Source organism: Mya arenaria, chromosome 3 (assembly GCF_026914265.1).
Source record: "Mya arenaria isolate MELC-2E11 chromosome 3, ASM2691426v1".
NCBI lineage: Eukaryota > Metazoa > Mollusca > Bivalvia > Myida > Myidae > Mya > Mya arenaria.
Genome location: NC_069124.1, coordinates 31,713,683 through 31,737,151, shown reverse-complemented (window position 1 = coordinate 31,737,151; position 23,469 = coordinate 31,713,683). Strand labels below are relative to the sequence as shown.

Genomic DNA, 23,469 nt, shown 5'->3' with positions numbered 1-23,469 from the left:
AATTTGGGACAGATTAGAGGAGTCAGTGTTTAACGCTGACATCGCCATTTTCGATAAAATTTTAATAACAGATGTCCACTGTGCCTTTAAATGAACGACATAACTGCCAAGCTGAGGGTTTCATTGAAGCTTTCTTGTGTAGGATTCTTTGTTAATATGCCAAGGGGTACTTTTGAATGGTCCATAATATCTTAACAAAACGCTGAGTGCAAGATGTATGACAATGTCAGACAACGCAGTTGAAATGCAGCAAAAACTACATACAAAATCTGAAGGCTTTAAAATGGTGCACCTGTTTGACCGTTTTGTGTATTGTCCATCGTCCTATTCAATGGTTTGCAAACTGACATTATTATGCTGAAACCAAGAAAACAGACTCTTGTTGACGATATGAAAATTCCGTGTTCTAAATAGGAATGTAAAATCGAGCGCTCAATATGGTAGTCATTAATTGAAGCTTTGATAATGTATATGAGATGATTGAAGCTTTCATAATGTATATGAGATGATTGAAGCTTTCATAATGTATATGAGATGATTGAAGCATTCATAATGTATATGAGATGATTGAAGCATTCATAATGTATATGAGATGATTGAAGCATTCATAATGTATATGAGATGATTGAAGCATTCATAATGTATATGAGATGATTGAAGCATTCATAATGTATATGAGATGATTGAAGCATTCATAATGTATATGAGATGATTGAAGCATTCATAATGTATATGAGATGATTGAAGCATTCATAATGTATATGAGATGATTGAAGCATTCATAATGTATATGAGATGATTGAAGCATTCATAATGTATATGAGATGATTGAAGCATTCATAATGTATATGAGATGATTGAAGCATTCATAATGTATATGAGATGATTGAAGCATTCATAATGTATATGAGATGATTGAAGCATTCATAATGTATATAAGATGATTGAAGCATTCATAATGTATATGAGATGATTACAATGTTTGTTGTTTTTTCACAGGGCCCCCTAGCCCGACAGTCGAGTACCGACGGTGATGGTGGGTCTCCCAACCAGGATAAAAACAATGGCTCTACAGGTATATTATAGTTATAACTCCCTCCCTTTCTGTATTCAGAAATGTAGAGGTGCAACTCCAGGGCTGTCTCTTTGCTATCTTAAGGGGAGAATGTGGCCTGGGGCTTTATTAAGGGGGGAAGGGGGAGATTTAATTAGCCAGGAAAAGGGAATTTGAAAATCATACTCATTCTTGAGTACAATTCACACACAGAACTAAATTCATATAAGAAACTTATAACTGACCATTTTGCTGGGAAAAAATTGGGGGGGGGGGGGGGTTTGAAGAACGTTGAAAATGAGAAGAACGAAAAGAATTGATGAATATCTTCTTTTAAAGCGGTGAAGGGGCTGAATTTGAGCCCTGAAATTTCAGCCCATAAAAATCATTAGAAAGACAACCCTGACCTGTGTGTAGTCACATAGATACTTCTCACCCTGTTTACAAGGTATATCCATATTTTCTCACATTCAAAGACCTCAAATTTGAGACACAACACTGTAACAACATGATATCATTGGTTCGGGGGGGGGGGGGGGGTATTCAATACTGGTCTTAATTGGATCCAAAAACAATGTAGTTGATCATATTGTTCCATTTATATAATAATAGACCTATACATTGAATCAGTTTATGATGTATGACCGTAAGATTGACCTAAGTTGCATATGGAATACCTACCCAGGGTATATGGGTATATGACCCCAAACCAAATTCATTGGCGTCTAGGTCGGGAAGCAAACAGGAATAGGATGTTTTGGTGAGAAGCGAGGGCACTTACCTATATTATTTAAGAGATGTGCCTCAGTCAACATAATGAAAATGAGTTTTGACAAAAAACCAGCCGAAGGTTTTTGAAAAGACTAAGCTGTTTGAAAATGAATTTAGTGAAAACAACCCCTTAGACTGGCTCTTTGCAAAGACTCATCATCACTTGTTGAGAAATGCTCTGGATTGAAGTCATTTCTGAGGCCATAGTTTTATCAGTTTACACAAACATAGCTGTCTTTCAATACTTGAGATAACCTGGAATATCGATCCATAGGGCTGTCTGACTTTAATTGCTTCTTGATCGCAGGAATCAAGGTTAACACAAAAAGCAACAACCTTGCCTTCATTTTTTTTTCTTTTCACCAAGTCTCTTGCTCAGTACATTTATATCCAAGCCTAGTTGAAATTAAGAGCATTTAGTTTTATCTACATTTACAACAGTTTTTGTCAACTGCTGTGCTGGGGAGTGAAATAATATATATGTGAATTGTGGCTTGTGTTACAGAAAGGTTTTTTGATTGTTGCAATTCAAACTGTACTTCTTTAAAAGTTTCTTTATAAAGTTGGTCACTTTAATAATATTGTTAAATTTATACCGTACCTTGCTCTATTAAATTACTTACTACCTCTATTAAATTACTATGTATATGTTATAGTTACATACCTACAAACATAGTTAATGAAATTATTCACGAGTGCTTCAGCGCAAGTATATAATTTCAAATACGATGGCTGTGGGTGAAGTAATTGTTAAGAATGTTGTCAAAACAGCGGTCAATAAATTGCATGTGTTTAAGTGACTGTAGCATTGAAGTTAATCTGCACAATAGTTATAGCATATCTAAGCTCCGCCTACTTGATACTATTCAGACATTGGCAGTAAATGTATAGACAAAAACATTTCAAACATGGTATAAGTAGAATATATAGGTCGATGACAAGTGCCAATGTAAGGCGCAGTGGTCGAAATTAACACAAGCCCTGCACTGGTAAAATGTCTTACGGGCTTGCTCAAATTATGAATTTTATACAGCAGGGCTCTGTCAAAAATTCGATGCCAAGCAATAGTAAAAGAATTCAACCTTGTTCATCCAAAAGTCTTATTTCTATGACTGTAAGCGCCAAAAGAAACAAATGTTTCTGATGTGCAAAATCATGTACTTATTTGACGTAACATTTTTCTTATCCTGCAGGGGTTACCAGTATGCGTAGTGCGTCATTCCGGGACAACTCTACGAGAGTTGTCAACTCGTACGCGGGCTCCTCCACCCAACCACTGCCTGGTGCCGAGGTGCCTGTACAACCAGACATCGCCAAGGTAACGAGAAAAAGCACTTACTTAGTACTGTGGAATCATTCATTTTTGCGGTGTTGGTGAATTTTATATTCATTTCGCAGGGTTCTTTTTTCTCCGTATGTCAAAAAGGTTAAAATGAGAAATTGTCAACTGCAAACATGAATGATTTCAGAGAATTGTGATACTGATAGCTACAGTTTTAGGTCGGAAAATATTGTAACTAAAGTTTAAATATTAATAACGAAAGTGTGTTTGAACCCTGTTTTTACTACCAAAGCATTTGTTGTTTACTATAGATAACTTAGTTTAGTCATGGAGTGTAAACTTTTCTTGATGAAGTAGCCAAGTGTTTTGACTTTGGGAATGTTTATATGATAACAACCATGTTACGTCAACTTATATTTTGATAAAAATGTCAAATTTCCCGTGTGACTAGGAATCAGTCGTGGTGCGGAAACGAAAAACAAAAAATGCTGTAAGATCCCACTGCCTTGTCTCTGCATTTTCTTGATTGCTATATAAGTTTAACAAATCTGTGCACATTTGGAATGCATTTAGATTTTTGATATGAGAGTTCATTGACATTGAATTAATAAAAGATTTTTTTTTTTTTTTTAAATTGAATTAAAAGTTGAAGGCATTTAAATATTAGCTAAGGGGGATTCAGTGCATTTGTTATAGTCTCAAAGATATGAACTAAGATATTGAAACATTCTTATTGCCCTATCAAAGATTAAAAGCAAATTACAATAACAGATCTATATGTTGGAAGTTGAATGAAAAAAACATTTTACTGCAAAAGATAAAAGTTTAATTCTTATTTTAAACAGTTGATCAGAAACATTCTCAAATTAAATGCGACCTAATGTGCATATTTGATAGCTGTAGGTCTTGCCCCGGTATCACAAAAATGCTCAAGTAAAATCTTCATCTCATCTTATTTTACCACATAAAAGCATGGAATGATTGAAAATCTTGTATGTTTTCACTCACATTTTAAAAAAAAGTTCTTGTTTTTTCTCATAGAATGTTTTGATGAAAACTGTTCGTCAATATTTCAAAGAAACTATTTCTAGAACAAAAATCGGTACTTGAGTAATTGTTAAAAACAAAGGGCTGTACTTAATTACATTTTTTGCTGTAGAATATTTTTTCTTTCGGATTTTAAACAAGGTTTTTAAAAAGAAAATTTTATATTTTATGAGTGAACACACTTTTAAAAAGAGTTGAAACATTCAATTTTTAAGAACTTTTGATTTAACGTGGTAAAATGAGTTGAGGCTGAGATTGAGATTTGACTTCAGTATTTTCGTTATAATATGGGCCTGTTGTGCTGTGTTTGGGCTTTGCACCATGTTGTATTGATCTCCTGCGGGATGCATGTTCGTCAGTGTTCGTCAGTGTTCGTCAGTGTTCGTCAGTGTTCTAGGTTGTGGTTGCTTATTATGTGAAATATGCGAAAAACCGTCATTTGCCTAAACGTTATTTATGTCTGTGGTTTTTATTTGTTATTTTAAGCCTATCCCACATGAACAAATCTACAGCAGATGAAATTGACAATGTTTGAACTAAAACATGACCAAGATTGATAAATAAAAACAATTTTTATTGCATAGAGCTTTAAACATTGTGGAAAAAAGGGGGAATTGCTCATTTTGACCAATTTCTCCTTTTTGTCACAATGTTTTCAAAAATCGTCTAATGCAGAGATGTAAGAAAGCGTTTTTATGTCATAAAGGGTTAAAAAGACAAGTCTCCATTTTAGTCAAATATTTATGAAATGAAATTTATAAAGCAAACAAGATAAAAAAAAATCTGCATTTACAGGAACTTTAGTTGTATGAAAATAAATGTTATTTATGTAATATGAGTGTTGAGTAAGCTATTTAATGCTTCTTGTTCCTTCGTTTGCTTCCGCATTATGTTTTATTTCAACCCACAGCTTTCGACTTATCATTACAAATGTGTTTGAAAATGTTCTCTTAAAATTTATGTTTGACATTTAATAAATCTTTCCTTTATTTCGGTTTTATGCACTTTCTGTGTTTTATTTCCTGGTCTTATTCTGTTGTGGTTAAGAAATGTCAAGCATGATAAACTACACTGAAATGCATGAAATCGGAGGTCTCTTTGAAGTGCATTCTGTCTGTGTTCAAGACTTAGTCAGACTAGACATGATTGTGCATTCTAAGGGATAAAATTTCCCTTTTAAAACTATTTTTTGGGGGGTTATTTGACCTTTAAAGATTTTGCACAATCAAATAAGCTTTGTATATCTTACGTGATAAGCCGCAAATTATCCAAGCAAGGGTAACATTTTCAATTAAATGAGAAATTAGAAATGTATATGTTATACTCATATTTAGTAAAACCACATTTTTAATAAAATGAAGTAATGGTTTAAGGCTATAAGTATGTATTTACCAAAATAAATGGTTGAATCTCAGATATGCTGTTTTAGTGTTAGAGATTATATTTTGTCTCCTGACCCAGCCTCTGTTTTATTCTACCGATTCACATGATTTAAATCATGGCTGACTGCTGTTTACTTTAACAATTTACAGCAGAGATGAAAAATATAATCAAAATCCTATTAGACAAAATATGAGTTTGAACACTATTTATAGATGATCTGCTACAAATTTTCAAGAACAGTATAATAATTAGTTTCATGATTAATTAAATTCATGACTTTCATTTGTTGTTATGTTTATAACATATAGACACAAGATAATGAATAGTTAAATGTCTTTTACTGGTCCATTTCAGTTGCAGTCAGCCGCCGCTCAGCTCCAGCGACATAGTCTGCCAACGCCAAGGTGAGTGGTTCATATATAGTGCAGGGGTTTCTCCTGGACACCCTTAGCTGTCCCATAGAAAAAAAACAATGACTTATGTATGTTGGACATTTAATAGTATAATGTTGTCACAAAATGTAAACAGTGTGAATATTGAGGCAGATTTTCACACAGGCTTTTAAAAGTGCTTATATATGTCGGCTCTGTATGTTTTATGCGAAGACTGACTTTGGCTTTATCCGTTAATGTCATTTGGTGTCCGTATAAAATTAATATATATCGGTATCTGAAACGGCTAAAAATTCCGATTTTCAATGTTGTGTTTTACATTTTAATCAGTAGTATTGTGCAATGTTTAATTGGAATAATAACTTTAATCAGTTCATCAAAATACAATGCAATATAAATGCATGGCTTTATTCGTTACTTCAAAAGAAGTAATTATTAATCGGCAATAAGTGCATTGCATGTTGGCAGCATTGAATGAAATGCTTTTTGTTGGCCTGTAGCCTAATAGCAAAGGAATGGTTGTAGTAACATTTTTGTGCTGATGTTGCCTTCCCCGTTAAAGATGTAGAATCTTTTACCAGGATACAGGTAGATACGAGTTATCTCGACAAGCGGTCAAAATCTCCGGGTCGATTGACGACTTCAAATTCTTTGCCTGCGAGCAATGATGTTGTTTCTAAAAACAGTCCCTCCAATAAGTAAGAAAAATCCTAAATGTGTGAAGATTATGTATGGAAAAGTATTAACATTGAATATGAATGTTGCACGGTCTACTTAAAGCTGCCATTTTGAAATTTTGTGTTTAACAAACTTTCATCTCAAGCCTGTTAAACCCTCGTATTTGGTTGTTACAAACTTGGGGAAGTTAAATTTTACATAATTTATGAGTTTTCATCTCGCTTGTATTCTTTCCACATTTAAAATTTTGTCAGAATGGCAGCCCACTTGAATGTATGTATTTTTGGCGCAAAATGTCTGTCATTGTAAACTGTCTTACACGATACTAATGAATGCATTGGATGATGGTAATGTCTTATAAAAAGCCTTTTGATAAATTTCCTTAACCTCTGGGGCATTAAGCATATGAGCTGCATGGTGTGATTTTGGGCCTTCAGACATTATTATTATTACAAATGAAATAAATGTTTCATAAAATATGTGAAAAACATTAATTTTTTTCAATATGTTACAATTTTTTCTTTTAAAAAAACTTTTTCTATAAAAGAATTGTCATTGGCGCACCTTGACGATTTATGACAATTGCTGTACTCATGGTTCCATAGCAACCACTTAATGAATCCCGGCTGGTTTCGACTGCATTCATAGTGTCTGTTTTAACTGGCCTGATTGTTTAACAACTAATGCAATGAATCCTCAGACTTTTTTTTATTATGTTCCACAAAGATTTGGCATAGGATAAAGTCTAAAATTATTATCTAGTTTGGAGTATTGATACATTAAGTTGTCGTCCAATTTCAATACTATACTTATATGCTATGAGATCATGTGTGTGATGTCACATGCAGAATGCGCAATGATTTGGTATTACTTGTTGGAACATTTCTTACATTATATTAGAGATTCAGTATTGTTTCCTGAAATGTCATGTTACTGAAACATCCATTTAACCCTTTGCATGCTGGGTAAATTGTCGTCTGCTCAAAAATGTCGTCTGGTTTATTCTAAATTTCTTTCAATTTACTTAAAACTTTGGGGATATATTGACTGAGTGGCAGACAGCTTGGAACCTGACCAGGCGCCGAGTTACTCGGCGTCTGGTCTGGTTCCAAGCTGTTTGCAAAGCCTTTAAAATCGCCATCAGCAGCCTAAGGGTTAAACAATAATAGCAAATGTATCAATTTGTCAGAAGGCTCAAGATCTTGCGATGAGTCTCAAAAAATTTTGACATCATTTTGCTGCGATCAGCATTTAAAACTCTTGACCTCAATAATATATGATATAAATTGGTTCTATACTCACTAAGCGTTAATCTGACAGCTGAAATGATTTATGACTTACTTGAGTTTGATTGTTTATCAACTGAGTTGAAATATGGTTCTCTATATATGGTTCTCTATATTCGTATGGCCTTTCTGCAAAAGGCTCTGACTTGTGTATATTCTATGTTCTGTTTATTGTTTGCTAAATATCTAAGTGTCTTCCATAATATTCATTTGACATTTTGATAACTTACAAAAAATATATTCTTGAATTCAATGCTAAAAACTTCAGTATAACATGATACTTAATTTGTTTGGCAATATCCATCCCAAAATAGATTTTATATCATTTATGTTCTATTCTTAGTGTGGAAAATGCATTTTTATTCCAAATTTGCATGGTAATTTATTACCAGTAAAACTGTTAAGCATTTTTTGTACCATAATTCTATCGATGATTAAAATTAAAAGTTTTGTAAGTTTTGTATATTTTTAAAAAATAACAACAGCACCAAAATATAACGTGTTTGTGTGATTTATATTGTATACATTTTTTTTTTCTCAAATTTTGGTTAATTATTATGAGTTTTAGCTGATAGATGTTTTTTTTGTAGATCTATACATATAGATATTTAAAATCCAAACTTTTCAGTTGTTTTCGATGCACATTCTAATGTTATTACAAAATGCACTCTGCTACCATTGTTGTGTGATATATTGACATTTCCTACGCAGCTTGTTTGGTGCTAACGCGGGAACGTACTTACAATGGCGACGCGCGTCCTCAGTCAGCGTGGAGTAAGTCATGTGACCTGTTCCCATGGTCCTGCGTAACTTTTATAGTTCAACATATTTTTATAGCAGCATTTTTTTTTTTCATTTTCCCATCCGGAAGGCTGCAGATATATTAATGTCTTTTTGCTTATTTTGTTCCGTAATTGCTTGGCTAAGAGTTGAGAATATTGTTGAAGGTTTGCTAGTAGGATTATGTTTATTTTAATTGGCCAGTTTTGGTGAAGGTTAGATATCACTATGTTAATGGCACAGGGTTGATAGCTACCTTATATTGCTAAAAATATAAAAAAGGAGTGGTCTTGTTTTTAGTTGTCTGTCCTTATGGTCAAATCATTGTATGGAAATCATTTCTCGGTACTGATGTGAAAAATTAAGACAATATTAATTGTTATTAAATTAAATTAATAGAATCTCAATATGTTAAGCTCATCCTTGCTTCATGTGTATTATTATTATGCTACTGCCTATCGTAAAAGTCCTATTAAATGCGCAGGGCGTGTGTCCTTTTGAGAACCCTGTGAACCAAGTGGCAACTTTTAAAATCCTCTAGATTGGAGTAAAAAACTTAGACCAACAAAAAACAACAACGGCGCATCTATAAGGGCATTCACATTTAATTGGACATTTACGGTACAATATTGGTGGTGCTTTGTCACATTGTTCCTGGCTTGGCTTTTTTTGCAACAAACACCAGGCTTTTAAGTATTTCATTCAAAGTACTGTGTCAGGGGTTAGATGTTTGGTCTATTCAAGTGTTCTAAAGTTCATAATTGATCTTAAAATCTGAGGATTATAGCTTCTAACTTTTGACTTTTGTTCAGGTGTTAAAATTGTTTTTTTGCATTAATAACAGTAGGAAGTACCTTGAAATTAATATAAATGACTTTGGAAAAAAAATTCAAAGGGGGTACTAGGCTCTTTCACCCAACTTTAGGCATAAATCCCTCATACTCCCCCCCCTCCCCCCCCCCCCCCTGCTGTTTTTCAGAATTGATCATTATCATCTGTAATAGAACCCCTGTATATTATAATTCATCACCTTAGTGCAATAACTCCATAACTGCCTATTGAAATAGAAGCAGATATTGAGTTCTTGCACTAAGGTGACAATATATACTATTGTTTTAGTTAATTAATTGATTTTCAGGCTGGCTTTGTAGATTGTTTTGTATATTATAATGTATATGATTAGTGTAATTATTATATATACATGTAATAATTGTTTAGCTAGATATATGTAGTAATAATTTATTTGTATAGAAATAGAACATGTTCCAAATTATACTTTAAAAATCTAATACTGGTAACATTTCTACTCAAATTACAGTGTTTACTTGTGGAGAATGATTCACCTGTTGTATTGCGCAACTTGAATTTCTTATGAATTATTATATGCATGCAATATAATAAAAAATATTTCTTTTTTATATCTTAATAACCTGGAGCATTTTTACTCAAACTTTTGTTTATTTTTTGTCTAGTTTGATAATAGTCATTTTCTTGAACTATTTTATTTTACTTTCTTAAACATATTAGCCAGCATGAACACCTCCTTTAAGTTTGTAAAAGTTTATATAAACTGTTTTGTGTGAAATAGTAATCGTAGAAAAACATCCCGCATGTACAATTACATGTGTATTTAGAAGTATATAGAAAAGTACCCAGATCATTATGTTCAGTACCAATTCATTCATTGATTGCTATGGGACTTTTTATGAGATTAGAAGGCTGATAAGCCCTGGTGCTGAATTTAATAACCAACTTTAATTTAAAAGTAGAATCTAAGTGTTTTTATTGGACAGTATAAATAATTAACCAAAAGACTGAATTGAATCACTGAGGCATGTCTAAGGATAAGGATAATAATTATCACGAATACGGGCCCCGTTTAGCAATCATTGGACGAAATTACAATCAAACGACCCTCGTTTTGAATGCTCCCTAACCCAAAATAATGTCCTCATTATAATTTATGTATTATTGTATTTCTGTATATATTTACAGCCATGCGATTGCAGAGGAGGGAGAATCTGATCGAGACGTCTCCAGGCTGGACCTGGGACCATCGTGAGTATATCCGAGTTTTATGCCCCTCTGTGTATTTGGTAATATCTTGTCTGGTCTTTTAAATTAATGAATATTATTTTTTGAGACTTTGAGTCAAGTTGAAACATAAATCTGGCCATAACCAAAAACGTGGATAGAGCACTCTTTTCTCACCAAATGTCATTGGTTTAATTACCAGCTTGGGTGTATTTGAGTTTGGTTTGTGGTCACCAAGCCAGACAAGTAGGTTTCCTCTGGGGTCTGGTTTACCCCACAAAGAGCATTGAATCTTGGCCTTAATCCAAGAACTGTGGTTAGACAACTTTCTTCTCACCAAGGTGTCGTGGGCTCGATAATACCGGTCTGCCTGAGTGTGTGAGTTTGGTTTTCTGGTCACCAAGCAAGACAAGTGGGAGTTCATAATTTTCTCTAGGTTCTCTTTTCTACCCCACAAATAGCAAGACCACACTCTTGCATAGGACCGTGCCAGTGAGAATGACCAAGCATAAGTTAATGTGACCTTCTTAACAGCTTGTAAAATAAAAATAATTTAAAGTAACCCAAAAGTTGTTCTAGATATTCAACTTGTGTAGCAAGGCCCATAACTCTGAATTTAATGTCTATCCAGTGTTCTCAAAAAAGGTCCAGCTGCCCTCCAAAGTAAACCCTGCAAATGGCAATTTGGCCGGTTCAAATTAAGAAGAATAAGTGAATTGGTAGTAGCTGGTCAATTAATTTACTATTCGCGAGGGTCCGACCGAACCCTGCTATTAATGCAAAAGACAGCATCCATTTTTGTGCCTATTATTAAATAAATTGACCTTGAAATTAAAAAAAACAGACCATTCAGAAATGATATTTTTACTGCTTGACCATTGTTTATATTGTGGGTTTAATGCTATGTTACCAAATGACGTTGAAATATGGAAGGCTTTGGAACCTCTTGGCATTAAACCCCATGATACATACATATCATATATTACATTGGGTGATGCCTTTCAGGGATTAACTTTTTAAATTGATCAGATGTCTATCCATATAATTATATTTTCTTTAAATATTGGACTATAGTACTAAATGAATTAGCTTGATATCAACTTTCAGATTTGAACTACAGATTTTGTAACATTTTGAGCCCGATGTACTTGAACTTAAACCTTGGCTGTAACTCAAAGACCTTTCAAGACGTGCCAATAAAACATGGTTCACATGTTACATGAGACAATACACACATGTATGGCAAGACCCATAACTCTGGCTTTAGATCATTTTTACCGTAAGTTATGCCCATAGACTGAAAAAGAAAAGAGACCAGGGTTGGCGATCGCTCTTCAGCAATCTCGTTTTCTATTTTGTTATGCTACAAGACTGACTTTCACTCCATTACCATTTTATAATATTTGTATTCATTTTTTCAGTTTCAATGAAGCCATATGTCGCTCAACAGAATCTTTGGATGAATTGGACAGTGCTAGTAAGTCAATCAAACTGTTAGCTAATCTTACTCAGGATACAATGAAAACTACAGGGCCAGCACCAGTAGCCTAAAGTGAATGAATACCCTGTTTTAATGTAAGGCTATGGGGGCTCACAGCTACTTAACAAGAGACACTCATTGTTACGTACAAAGCAAAACAGACCACACCAATGCATCCAAATATATTTATTATTAAATGTAAGCAATAAATATTTATAATGTGCTTGTTTTAACTTTGTAATGTTTACCAAAATGATTTGCCTCCAAATATGGATTTTTTTTTGTCCTGAAATAAGGTTTTTGAAATAAATATTGTTTTTTTTTTGTTTCAAAAATGATACAGAACAGTTAATTTGTATAACAAACATGCCCTGTACCCTTATTTCTTCCATACCGGACATGCGTTTCCGAGCGTGTGACCAGTACTGGAATTTTTTATCTTCCACTCCCTGATGAAAGTCGAGTCTTGTGCTTGAACGGGCTAATTGAAAATCTTTTAACATATAACTTAATCAAATAAGTAATGAAAAGAGAAAACTAAACTTACCAAATTATTCAAACTGTGTAATCTTTGGATGTTTTTATGATTTTACATCAACTGTGATTTTAAATTTCTAGGTGTCATGACGTCATCGAATAACACATGACTTGATAAATTTGAAAGTTATAAGTATGCAAGAAAATCAATCAATCATTTGTTTCCAGTTCGGATGGGAAGATTTTACCCATGTGCACAGTGCTTAGCTGGTAACTCGACAAGCCTCATTACCATTTTCCTTCTTAACAGGGAAAACATAAATGATACTTGTTTTTTTTCCTTGACAAAAAATGATATCCAGATGTAAAAGAGTGCACATTATGTAACCTTCTTATCAGTTTTTAAAGTTTTCCAGAATTTATGTTTGTATGTATAGAAAAGAATATCTGTCTTGTAGAATCGAAATGAAACTTTAAATTTTGACATTAATCTTATAGCCATGTCGGAGTCCCGAGTGAATGAAGAGTTACTGGCCCTGGATGTTGTGGAACCAGAGACGTGGAGTGAGACGGCGGATAAGAAACTCCTGAAAAAGCTTCATTCCAAGGACATTAAACGACAAGACACCATATGGGGTAGGGTAGCTTTACTTAAGAATAGATTGGTCTGAGACATAAATGTTACTTTGTCCTTTGCAAAATAGGCCTTAAACAGTCTTAAGTCTGTCATAAAAGGATCAAACTCAGTTCATAATATAATTTGTCTTAGTATTATACTCATTTTGAATAGTTCTGAGACTTTTAATGGAAAAATTCAGTTAAATAATTTGGCTTAATAAAATAAGCTTCTTACACAATTTCGCTTAGTAATAAGACTTTTCGAAATATTGGGGATAGGGCAATGTTTCAAGATATCTCAGTGGTAAACCTTACTCTGCTTAAGAATGCTCGGGGACATCCATAAAGTTATGTGCAGAATTTATATAATAAACGTTTTTATATTTTCATTGAAATGCATCTTACGCAAAAAACTTGGTTTTGCCCGGAATGTGTCAAAACTTCTTAAGGTTAAAAGGTTCAAGTTGCTTATTTCAATAAGCCAAAATACATATTTTGATAAATGAAAAATGGTTTATTGTAATTATCATTACCATTATTCCTATTTTGAGTCAAAAAAATGTTAAACATTAGTGAATATAAAGCAAATTGTAGAAAACTAATATAGCATGCTTTACTATACATGTTATAAGGGACTTAAGAAGTTTCGAGGAATTGGGGCCACCACATCATCTATGATAGGAAAGAATTAATCAGTGGTGTTTATTCTTATATACAGAGCTTAATTAGCATTTCATTCATAAACCTCCGGGGGATCGAGTGAAGTTCGGGGGGGTAGGGTGGGGGGATTTTTCCCCTGGCCGGGTTATGTGGCATGTATGCTATCTGAGTACAGATCATTAGATGATAATATTGACATTCTTTTTATAGAGTTGATACAGACTGAAAAGCAGTATTGCAAGAGATTAAAAGCACTCAAATATGTAAGTAGCTGTTTCAATTAAACCTTTGAAGAACTTGAACTGGTTTTATAGTATTTATCTTAATTCCAAAAGTAATATATGTGATTTCGATATAGATTATCTGACTTTTGCAGACTTGATGGATTCCTCTTTAAACAAAATAAAATTGTGAATGGAATTTAAAAGAATTGTATAGATTTACAGATGAAAATCAAGATTTAGAAAACTAATGGTATTAAAAAAATATAAAGAAAATCGTAATTTTAAATATTTCTTATTCAATTACCAAATACATTCATCTGCAGTGTAAAACTGTGTGTAATAAAACATAAGATCAAGGAAACCATCTTGCAGTAATTTTGAACCATATTTGCAAAAGAAGTTTAAAAAACAAAGACTTTTTGTTCCATATCACTAGTGTCATATTTCAATTGGGAACATTTCTATTTCTTTAAAGTTTTCTGGATTCCCTATACGTTACGGAAACAATTATTAAAGTTTGACATATAATTTAGAACCTATTATCAAAAGACGTTTGGAAAGGCCTGACATCGAGTCTAAAATATTGTAACTGGCTAATGATATGATAGATGTCTGCTAGATTAATAAATAAACTCGATACCACTGCTCACTGCAGATCTTCCGTGAGGGAATGGTTCGCGAGTTACGGATGTCAAAGGTGTGGTTTGAACGTCTGTTCCCGCGTCTAGATGAACTGGTCGCGATACACGACAACTTCCTGGCACGACTTCAGAGCCTGCAAAATGTACGACCTGATCGACAAGTGGAGGAGATCGGGCCCGCACTCATAGATCAGGTATAATATCATACAATACTGACTAATAATTGTTTAAAAACATTTAAAGCTGAACTCTCACAGATTGAAAAAAACAGATCGCACGTTTTCATATTTTTGTTCAAAAACTAATATTGAAATATGATCTTTTGTCAGCCTTCTTATATCACTGATTTTTAGAGCAAAGATTATGCGTACATATATGAGGTGTTTGTGCTTATTTGTCTTTGGTATTTAGCGGTCAGCGTTTGAACCTATGACAAGCTATTAGGTAATAAAGTTTTGTTCAAATATGATGTATTTTACACAAAGTAACATGGGATTTTTCTCCCAACAGTTTTCCAATGAAGCTGGACAGAAAATGAAGGAGGCATATGGGGTTTTCTGTAGCGGACATCTGGAGGCTGTTCGAATATATAAAGAATTACTTGCTAAAGATAGGAAGTTCCAGCTTTTTATAAAGGTACTGTCAAATGTTGATTTCCCGCGTGTTGAAATTGCATGAAATGTGATTTTTTATTTAGAATATTTGCAAAAGTTGCAAAAGTATAAAAAAACAAAACAATCAGTAATAGATTAAATTCATCTGCTCCATGTATTTATTTTTTCTTATATTTATAGGTTATTTTCTTCACTTTTATTGTAATTTGCAGTCATGTTCCGATAACCCTTACACTAAGAAGCGAGAATTCCCCGACTACATCTTGCTCATTACTCAGAGGCCGACAAAGTACCCCGTTCTCGTGGAAGCCATCATCAAAAACACAAAAGGTTAGGGATCAGTTATTAGCATATTTGCTTTTTGTGAAAATAGTTAATATAAAACAAGGTTAACATTTGGCATAACAAGGAATTTTATTTGGAACATATTTCATATGATGACAATAATAATGCACACATTTGTAGCCAGTCGATGGCCTCATGTCAGTATGCTGAAGCTGCATTATTTCAGGTTTTCGATTTTTTTCAGAATCACTCAAATTATAAAGGGGAGCCGCATCTTATCGCAAAATGCTGAATATATAGTCAAATGCAAAAATGTATCATGTGATCAAATTGTCGAACCGTAATTGAACATCTCACAGTGAAACAGAAATGTCGAACCTTCAGAAATGGTTAATTCTGCATTTTTTACACAAATCATGTGTGATCAAATTACAAAAAAAGTACCAAAAGCATTTTGACAGAACTGAAAACCTGGGATTTTTTAGCTTCTGCATTTGATGTATGACCATCAAAGTGCTATTGCTTGTGCTAAGGTTTTGTAGATCTAATCTACCTAAGTCTAAATGAAAAAAAAGATACCAGCATTGCTTGTAGTGCTGTTGTTTCAAAATACTATTACAAAACAATACAGCCATTTCGACTAATTAAAGGGAGACCAATCAAATAAAATCTTGATTACCTGTTTAAACTTGGGAAAACTGTTTAAGACTAGAATTAATAAAGAGCACTATTCCTTTCATTGTAAATATGTTAATCTAGCAGTTCATGTATATTTTGTTGTATACTGGTCAGAGAAAGCACAAAATATCATGTTTATCCATGAGGTTGTTTTATACAAATTTATTTAAGCTAGATTGTGATGAAAGCTGATGGCCTCTATAATCAATGTTGAGTCCATATCCTTGGCATATATCAGTACTGTGTTCTTTTTGAATGGCCATGGGAAAGTACCCCTGATGGGGATCGAGCCCACAACCTCATGAGAAAAAGGTGGACACCTATACCACTCTCACCCCTACATTACATCCATTCATTAGAGTGTAGCAATTACTGTTTGTAAATATGTTTACGATTGAAACACAATAAAATATATATTTATTGCTGTCAACTTTCTTTGCATTCCTTTTTCAGACAAGAAGGACAGAGAGTACCTTGTTCATGCGCACGGGTGTGTTGAAGATGTGTTGAAAAGCGTTGACCAGCAAGTTTGTGCAGCTGAGCGCGCCATGAAGTTACAAGAGATCAGTTCACGTCTTGATATCAAGTCATATGCTATACATAGGGGGCGGAAGTTCAAGGTGTGTATGACATTATGATATCATTGCTGTCTTATTTTTCTGAATAATTCCCTTTGATCGAGACCATGGGTAAATAATAGATATTTAGCCATCATACATTCATGCGCTTGACTGCATTGAAAATATGTTAAAAAACTTGTACCAGTAAGTTCTTATAGAGGAAACGCCATGAAGTTACATGAAAACAACTACTTAGTTCTAATTAGATGAAAATATGTTGACTGTGTTTGTTTGCCTACTGATTGTCCATAAGGGGCAAATTACACCAATTCGGAAATGATTACTCGTTGTAACATGTTTTTTTATGTGGTTTTTAACCACATTGCGGTGAAACCATGATTATACGATATCAGAACATGCGCTACTTTCAATATGCTAGGTTTTGAATGTGCTTTCAAAACTTTGCTGAATATGCTGGTTTTACTTGATCTATTTTTTTGTTTACACTTTCACTGCATTGTTTGTATCCCTACACATGATTTGGTCACTTTATCGAATACAAAGTGGTGACATTCAACCAATTTTAACCTAACTTTTATTCTTATGTTGTTTACTGTTAACTACATAAGTGGAACTTTCTTCCCATATATGGTGTTGGGGTCATGAAAACCTAGCACTCAGTGTTATTTCTCATGCCAATTGGTCAATTTACTTTAGAACAGGGATGTGATTTGTCTGCGGATTCGCGGAATTCCGCGGATCTATTGGCCCCAGAGACCCCCCCCCCCAAAAAAAAATAATTAAATAATAATAATAATAAATAAATAACAAAAAAAAAAAAATTATTTTATTTTTATTTACCTGAAAAGGCTGCTTTCAGTTCTTTAAGTTAATATTTCAGTTTGCTACAAATCAAAGCCAGGAGAGCCCACAAAAGAGCTTCTAAAAAGCCATTTTTTTCTTCTACAGCAGTGCACTTTTGACCCCAAGAGCGCCCCATAAACTCATGGCCGAAATGTTTCAGCCCTCCAGCTGCCAGGTCAATCACATCTCTGTTTAGAATATATAGGAAATTTATTTCATTGTCTGTGACCAAGGAATGGTCTTTTATCATCACAGCGAATTTTTTTGCTTATCGATTTGTCCCTGTTGTATTAGTCGCAATACTTATCAGAAGAACTTCACCTATGTGATTCCATCTGTCTGACCACAAGTTCTTTGACATGGGTAGACCAAACTAATAATATGAACTCAATCAAACTCTCTTGCAGAAAATGAAAATACACATGTAGCCGACAGTAACAAGATACTGTACAGACTAAAAAAATAATGATATTGCCAAATTCTTGCAGAAAGCAGATGTAACTCATCGAAGGTTACTATACGAGGGTATGATCGGATGGAAGAATGCACGGGGCAAGGTTGTCGAGGTTCTAGCTGTAGTTCTCAATGATGTATTGTTTTTCCTGCAAGATAACAACCAGAAACTGTCATTCTTCTCACAAGATAACAAGGTATGTGGCCAGCTTAAACTTTCTTTAATATTGTTTACATGTTATCTGATTGACTTTTTTTGCTAAAAAAGTTGTGATTATTGTGATAAATTTGGTGCGTTGTTTGTGTTGTCAAAGCACTTTTTTTTTTTACCTTGGCCATAACTCACACACCGTTCAAGGTATCGAGTATTCATATGACCCAGGCTCCAATTTCTTGAAACTTTTTAAGTCCCTATAACAGGATTAAGCTAAGCTCACTTTTTTGGTTTTCAATAAATTGCATAATATTAACTTCATGAAGACTTTTTAGCTCGACTATTCGAAGAATAAGGAGAGCTATACTACTCACCCAAGCGTCGGCGTCACCCCTTGGTTAAGGTTTTGCGTGCAAGCACACATAGGTAAATATCTCAGCAACTACTTGAGGTATTGCATTGAGACTTTATACAATGGTACTCAACCATCCAACCTACTTAATTAACAAAGTTTGATAACTCGACTTTGTATTTAATGCAAATAATAGGCCTTTATCATTTGACTTAGAAATTCTGGTTAAGGTTTTGCGTGCAAGCACACATAGGTTAATATCTCAGCAACTACTTGAGGTATTACATTGAGACATGATACAATGGTACTCAACCATCCAACCTACTCAATTAACCAAGTAAGATAACTCTAGTTTGTATTTAATGCAAATAATAGGCCTTTATTATTTGACTTAGAAATTCTGGTTAAGGTTTTGCATGCAAGCACACGTAGGTTAATATCTCAGCAACTGCTTGTGGTATTGCATTGAGACTTGATACAATAGTACTCAACCATCCAACCTACTTAATTTACCAAGTGAGATAACTCTAGTTTGCATTTAATGCAAGTAATTGCCCTTTATTATTCGACTCAGAAATTCTGGTTAAGGTTTTGCATGTAAGCACACATAGGTTAATATCTCAGCAACTACTGGATGAATTGCATTGAGACTTCATAAAATGGTACTCAACCATCCAATCTACTTAAATAACCAAGTAAGATAACTCTAGTTTGCATTAAATTCAAATAATGGCCCCTTTTTTATTCAACATAGAAATTCTGGTTAAGGTTTTGCATGTAACCACTTTTAAGTCAATGCTTCAGCAAATACATCATGTATTGCATTGAAACTTTACACACAGGCTCCCAACCATTTAACCTTCTTATTTAATCAAGTAAGATAACTCTATCTTTCATATTATATAATTTTTGCCACTTTATTATGCGACTTAGAAATTCTGGTTAAGGTCTTGCATGTTAGCACACATAGGATAATAGCTCAGCAACTACTTGATGTATTGCATTGAGACTTTATACAATGGTATTCAACCACCCAACCTATGTTTTATGTTAATATCTCTGCACATCATGTATTGCATTGAAATCTAATCTAACAGTGATCCATGCATGTTTCGCCAAAACTTTTCAATCCTTACACTGAAAAGAGGCTGAATAGTCGAGCGCGCTGTCTCTGTGACTGCTCTTGTTATACTTAAGATGGGCATTATCGTTCACATTTTCCTATGTTTTTTGGCTGATCAAAATCAGCTACTTAAAAGTTTTGAGAAATTGGGGCCAGGTACACATGTTGCTGGGACAATATGCACATGTTCAGCAAGACCCATAACTCTGCTATAACCAAATATCTGTGTAAAGAATGGATTTACTGTAACCCAAATATCTGTGTAAAGAATGGTTTTTCTATAACCCAAATATCTGTGTAAAGAATGGATGTACTATAACCCAAATATCTGTGTAAAGAATGGATTTACTACAACCCAAATATCTGTCTAAAGAATGGTAATAAATTAAATTTAAAAGATTATTGTGGGGTGAAAGCAAAAAAAATCTAATATGTTTAATGGTCTGGGGTAAATGTGAAAAATTCTACAGCAAGAAAGACACACAATATAACATGCTCTGATTGGCCCATTTATCCATCCACAGCACGGTGTAGTGTCGCTGTTTAACCTGCTGGTTCGGGAAAAGCGCGACTCCAAGGACACAAAAGGCATCTATCTGATCAGTCAGAATAAGCGCAACCCGGAGATGTACGAGATTGTCTTCAACTCCTCTGCGGATATGGGCAAGTGGGCCAAAGCTCTGAGAGAGGCCATATCACTGTGCCCGGAAGAAGGTGAGTAATAGAATATTTTCTGAGAGTAATTTATAGCTATATATCTCCTTAGAAAAACGCTTTCGCAGATTTAGCCAAGATGGCTGTGATATTGGTGAGAGAGAAACATTTTCAGTGGTGCCTTTGCAATTAATCCTTAGACCTCCAGATAGATTTAACCCTCCAGATAAATCTAATTCCCAGAAAGATATTTAGGGCTATAAAGGATTTGCACATTTTCTGTTCTGTTGCATAACATCAGAAAGTAAAATTTTGTTAAAGATGACATTATACAGATTTTGAAATGTACAAACAAGTGTTTACCTGATGTTATTCACATTTGCTGGCAAAAGAACTATGAAAAAGTATTAAAAAACAAAACAACAAACTTTGTACAGCAAAACACTTTGGGTAAAAAGTTCCACTAAACAATCAAAAGAAAATATGACTAAATTAAAAAGAAAGTCTTGTGTTTTCCAGAGGAAGAAGAGATCTCTGAGGCTGAGGAATTTAGGAGACGTCAGGAGGAGAAATGTTTAGAAAAACACGAGAGGGCCAAGGGACTTATGGGTACGTAGTCATAAGACATTGGACAGCCTGATATGGTGTAATAATACAGGGCTAGAAATTTGCATTTGCATAATTTAACTCTTTCAGGATTACATTTGAATTTGGCATTTTTGGCTCATCTGTGTTTGAAAGAAAAAGTCTGAGTATTGTGAAAGCCTTGTTGCCATTATTGGCCGGCCCCTGGCACTATCAGCGGTATTACCTTTTATTCTGTCCAGTGTGCTGTGTAGACCAACAGTCTTCAATGTAGTTATATTTACGGAATGAATTTCAGGATTGATGTCATTATTGGGGTATTTACACAGTTGGGCTGGTTAAAATGTGTTTACTCCACGAGTACTTACACCAGCCCAACTGCATTTATATCCCCGATAATGACATTAATCACACATTAATTCATTTCTTATCTTTATACCAATAAGTAATTATTTCTTCCAAGAGCAGCAACATAAAACTCACAGTAATTCTTCTCACCCATTATGTAAATAAAACGACTCAACCCTAACTGGAAACTGTTCACAACTGTTTGTGGCCTTCTGACAGTAACAAATTAAACAAATTTCAACTTACATGTTTATTAATATGTGAAGATTCGGATTCTACATGTTTAATAATATGCAAAGATTCACAATCTAAAAATATTGGAAATTATTAGCAATTGCGGAAAGGCAATTCATTTAAGGAATGGAAGTTGGGGTGTAAATATACTCTTAAGAAGATAAGATAAAGTTTTCTTTATTGTTTGCTTTAATTCCACAGAGCAAATGCACGTGAAGGATTGTGAGATCAAGCGACTGTGTGACGAGAAGAATCGACTCACAGACGAGCTCATGGCTGTTTTTAATGACGATGATCAGCCTAGGGTAAGTACACATTCATTTTAAAAAATAACAATAAATGCAAGCTTAAGCTTTTTCTTAAGGACATCTGTATCTAAAATTAGATTTTAATTTGAAGGGGCACTTAAGATTTTATGCATTTTTAAGTAATAATTTAGTTTCCTATTTTTTTCTTAACAGACAGGAAAATTAAGTCTTACTTCTTGAATTTCCATCACATGAAAATCACAGTTGTCTTATAATATTTGTGCCTATAGTCAACAATGATTCTGTTTAGTTAATTACATTACACTTAGAACCAGATCGCTGATAATTTCTTATTTCTGTTTTTTCCAGTCTCGGCCAGGGTCGCAAGACTTTGAGGAGCTAGGCCATGATTCATCGTCCATAGTGGGTGCCTCACTGCAGGCGTGTGTCCAAGATGTGTCCAGTCAACTGACCGCGCTACTCCAGGGGAACGTGTCCAATCTGTCTCGCAGTGTTAGCAGTGTTGGTGAACATGCTAGCAACACGTTCAAGGAGATATTTGTACCAAAACGGGCCGAGACATTTGCTGGGTTCGATAACCATGAGCATACCAAAGGTAGAATCCCAGGGCTGTAAAATTCATGGCCTTGTTCACTTACAACTTGGGCAAACAGTCTTAAAACTGCACTCTCTTAAAATGACAGTTTTGACCTTCTTTTTTTTTTTAAATGTCTCAGAACTAACTTATCTTGGCATCAGTGTTTTCAATTCAGTCATATAAGATGACTAAAAATGCAATAGAACAGATCACAATTGTTTTGTAAACTGCTGAAAATATTGTTCTTAAAGGGTTAGTAATGCTTTAATTTAATACCCATTTAACATCAAATTTCAAATGTAAATATTAAAACTGTGACCTGCTGTTTTGTTAGCAGTCTTATATCACTGGTTTCCAGACATTTATACAAGAATTGGCTCATTCTAAGACAAAAAAAAAGTCAAAGGATCTGTCTGTGAGAGTTTTAGTCTTGACTAAGACTCGGAAAACTACTTTTTTGATAGAAAAAAAATCATCTTTATTTCATTTCTTTTACAAAATTAAATAATTGTAAAGCATTCAAATAGTGATATAATTTAGTAAAGTTCACCATAAATGCTTTGCTAGAAGGAAAGTTACAATGAAATGAAGACTTTCAATTTTGTCTCTAATTTCAGACTTGAGACTGTTATAATTGACATAGAGTCTTCATTTGAGACTAAGAGTCAGAAGAGCAAAAAAACAACTTAATTTTATTGTCCATATTTTGAAACCTTTTAAGTAGGGATGCAAACGAATGGGAAAATTGATATTCGAATATTCGGTTATTCTTTCGATCGAATATTCGAATATTCGATTAACAAAATTAATATTTAAGAAATGTAGTTAACTACTATTATTATTCTCTACATTTCTAGCCGGGGCTTTTGCCATAGCCGGTACACGCGAAGGACCCTGATAAATCCAACAAAA

The 23,469-nt window shown here is 33.9% G+C and overlaps 1 protein-coding gene across 12 annotated transcripts in view; it reads left to right on the top strand.

Moving 5' to 3' along the window:
- LOC128227046 (rho guanine nucleotide exchange factor 28-like) overlaps nt 1-23,469 on the top strand; it is a 115,941-nt gene that overhangs the window by 82,615 nt on the left and 9,857 nt on the right. For 6 of the 12 annotated variants that reach the window (XM_052937226.1, XM_052937234.1, XM_052937233.1 and 3 more), the window contains 18 exons: nt 1,000-1,075; nt 3,019-3,143; nt 3,559-3,597; nt 5,892-5,941; nt 6,511-6,627; nt 10,669-10,731; nt 12,129-12,184; nt 13,163-13,300; nt 14,153-14,205; nt 14,822-15,001; nt 15,318-15,443; nt 15,634-15,751; nt 16,838-17,004; nt 18,297-18,458; nt 20,415-20,604; nt 21,064-21,153; nt 21,913-22,016; nt 22,329-22,575. In XM_052937226.1, coding sequence (XP_052793186.1) covers nt 1,000-1,075; nt 3,019-3,143; nt 3,559-3,597; nt 5,892-5,941; nt 6,511-6,627; nt 10,669-10,731; nt 12,129-12,184; nt 13,163-13,300; nt 14,153-14,205; nt 14,822-15,001; nt 15,318-15,443; nt 15,634-15,751; nt 16,838-17,004; nt 18,297-18,458; nt 20,415-20,604; nt 21,064-21,153; nt 21,913-22,016; nt 22,329-22,575 — 2,101 coding nt within the window. Of the gene's footprint in view, nt 1-999; nt 1,076-3,018; nt 3,144-3,558; nt 3,598-5,891; nt 5,942-6,510; nt 6,628-8,604; nt 8,668-10,668; nt 10,732-12,128; nt 12,185-13,162; nt 13,301-14,152; nt 14,206-14,821; nt 15,002-15,317; nt 15,444-15,633; nt 15,752-16,837; nt 17,005-18,296; nt 18,459-20,414; nt 20,605-21,063; nt 21,154-21,912; nt 22,017-22,328; nt 22,576-23,469 lie in introns of all 12 variants that reach the window. The other 6 variants (XM_052937236.1, XM_052937230.1, XM_052937229.1 and 3 more) reach the window with 5 other exon arrangements.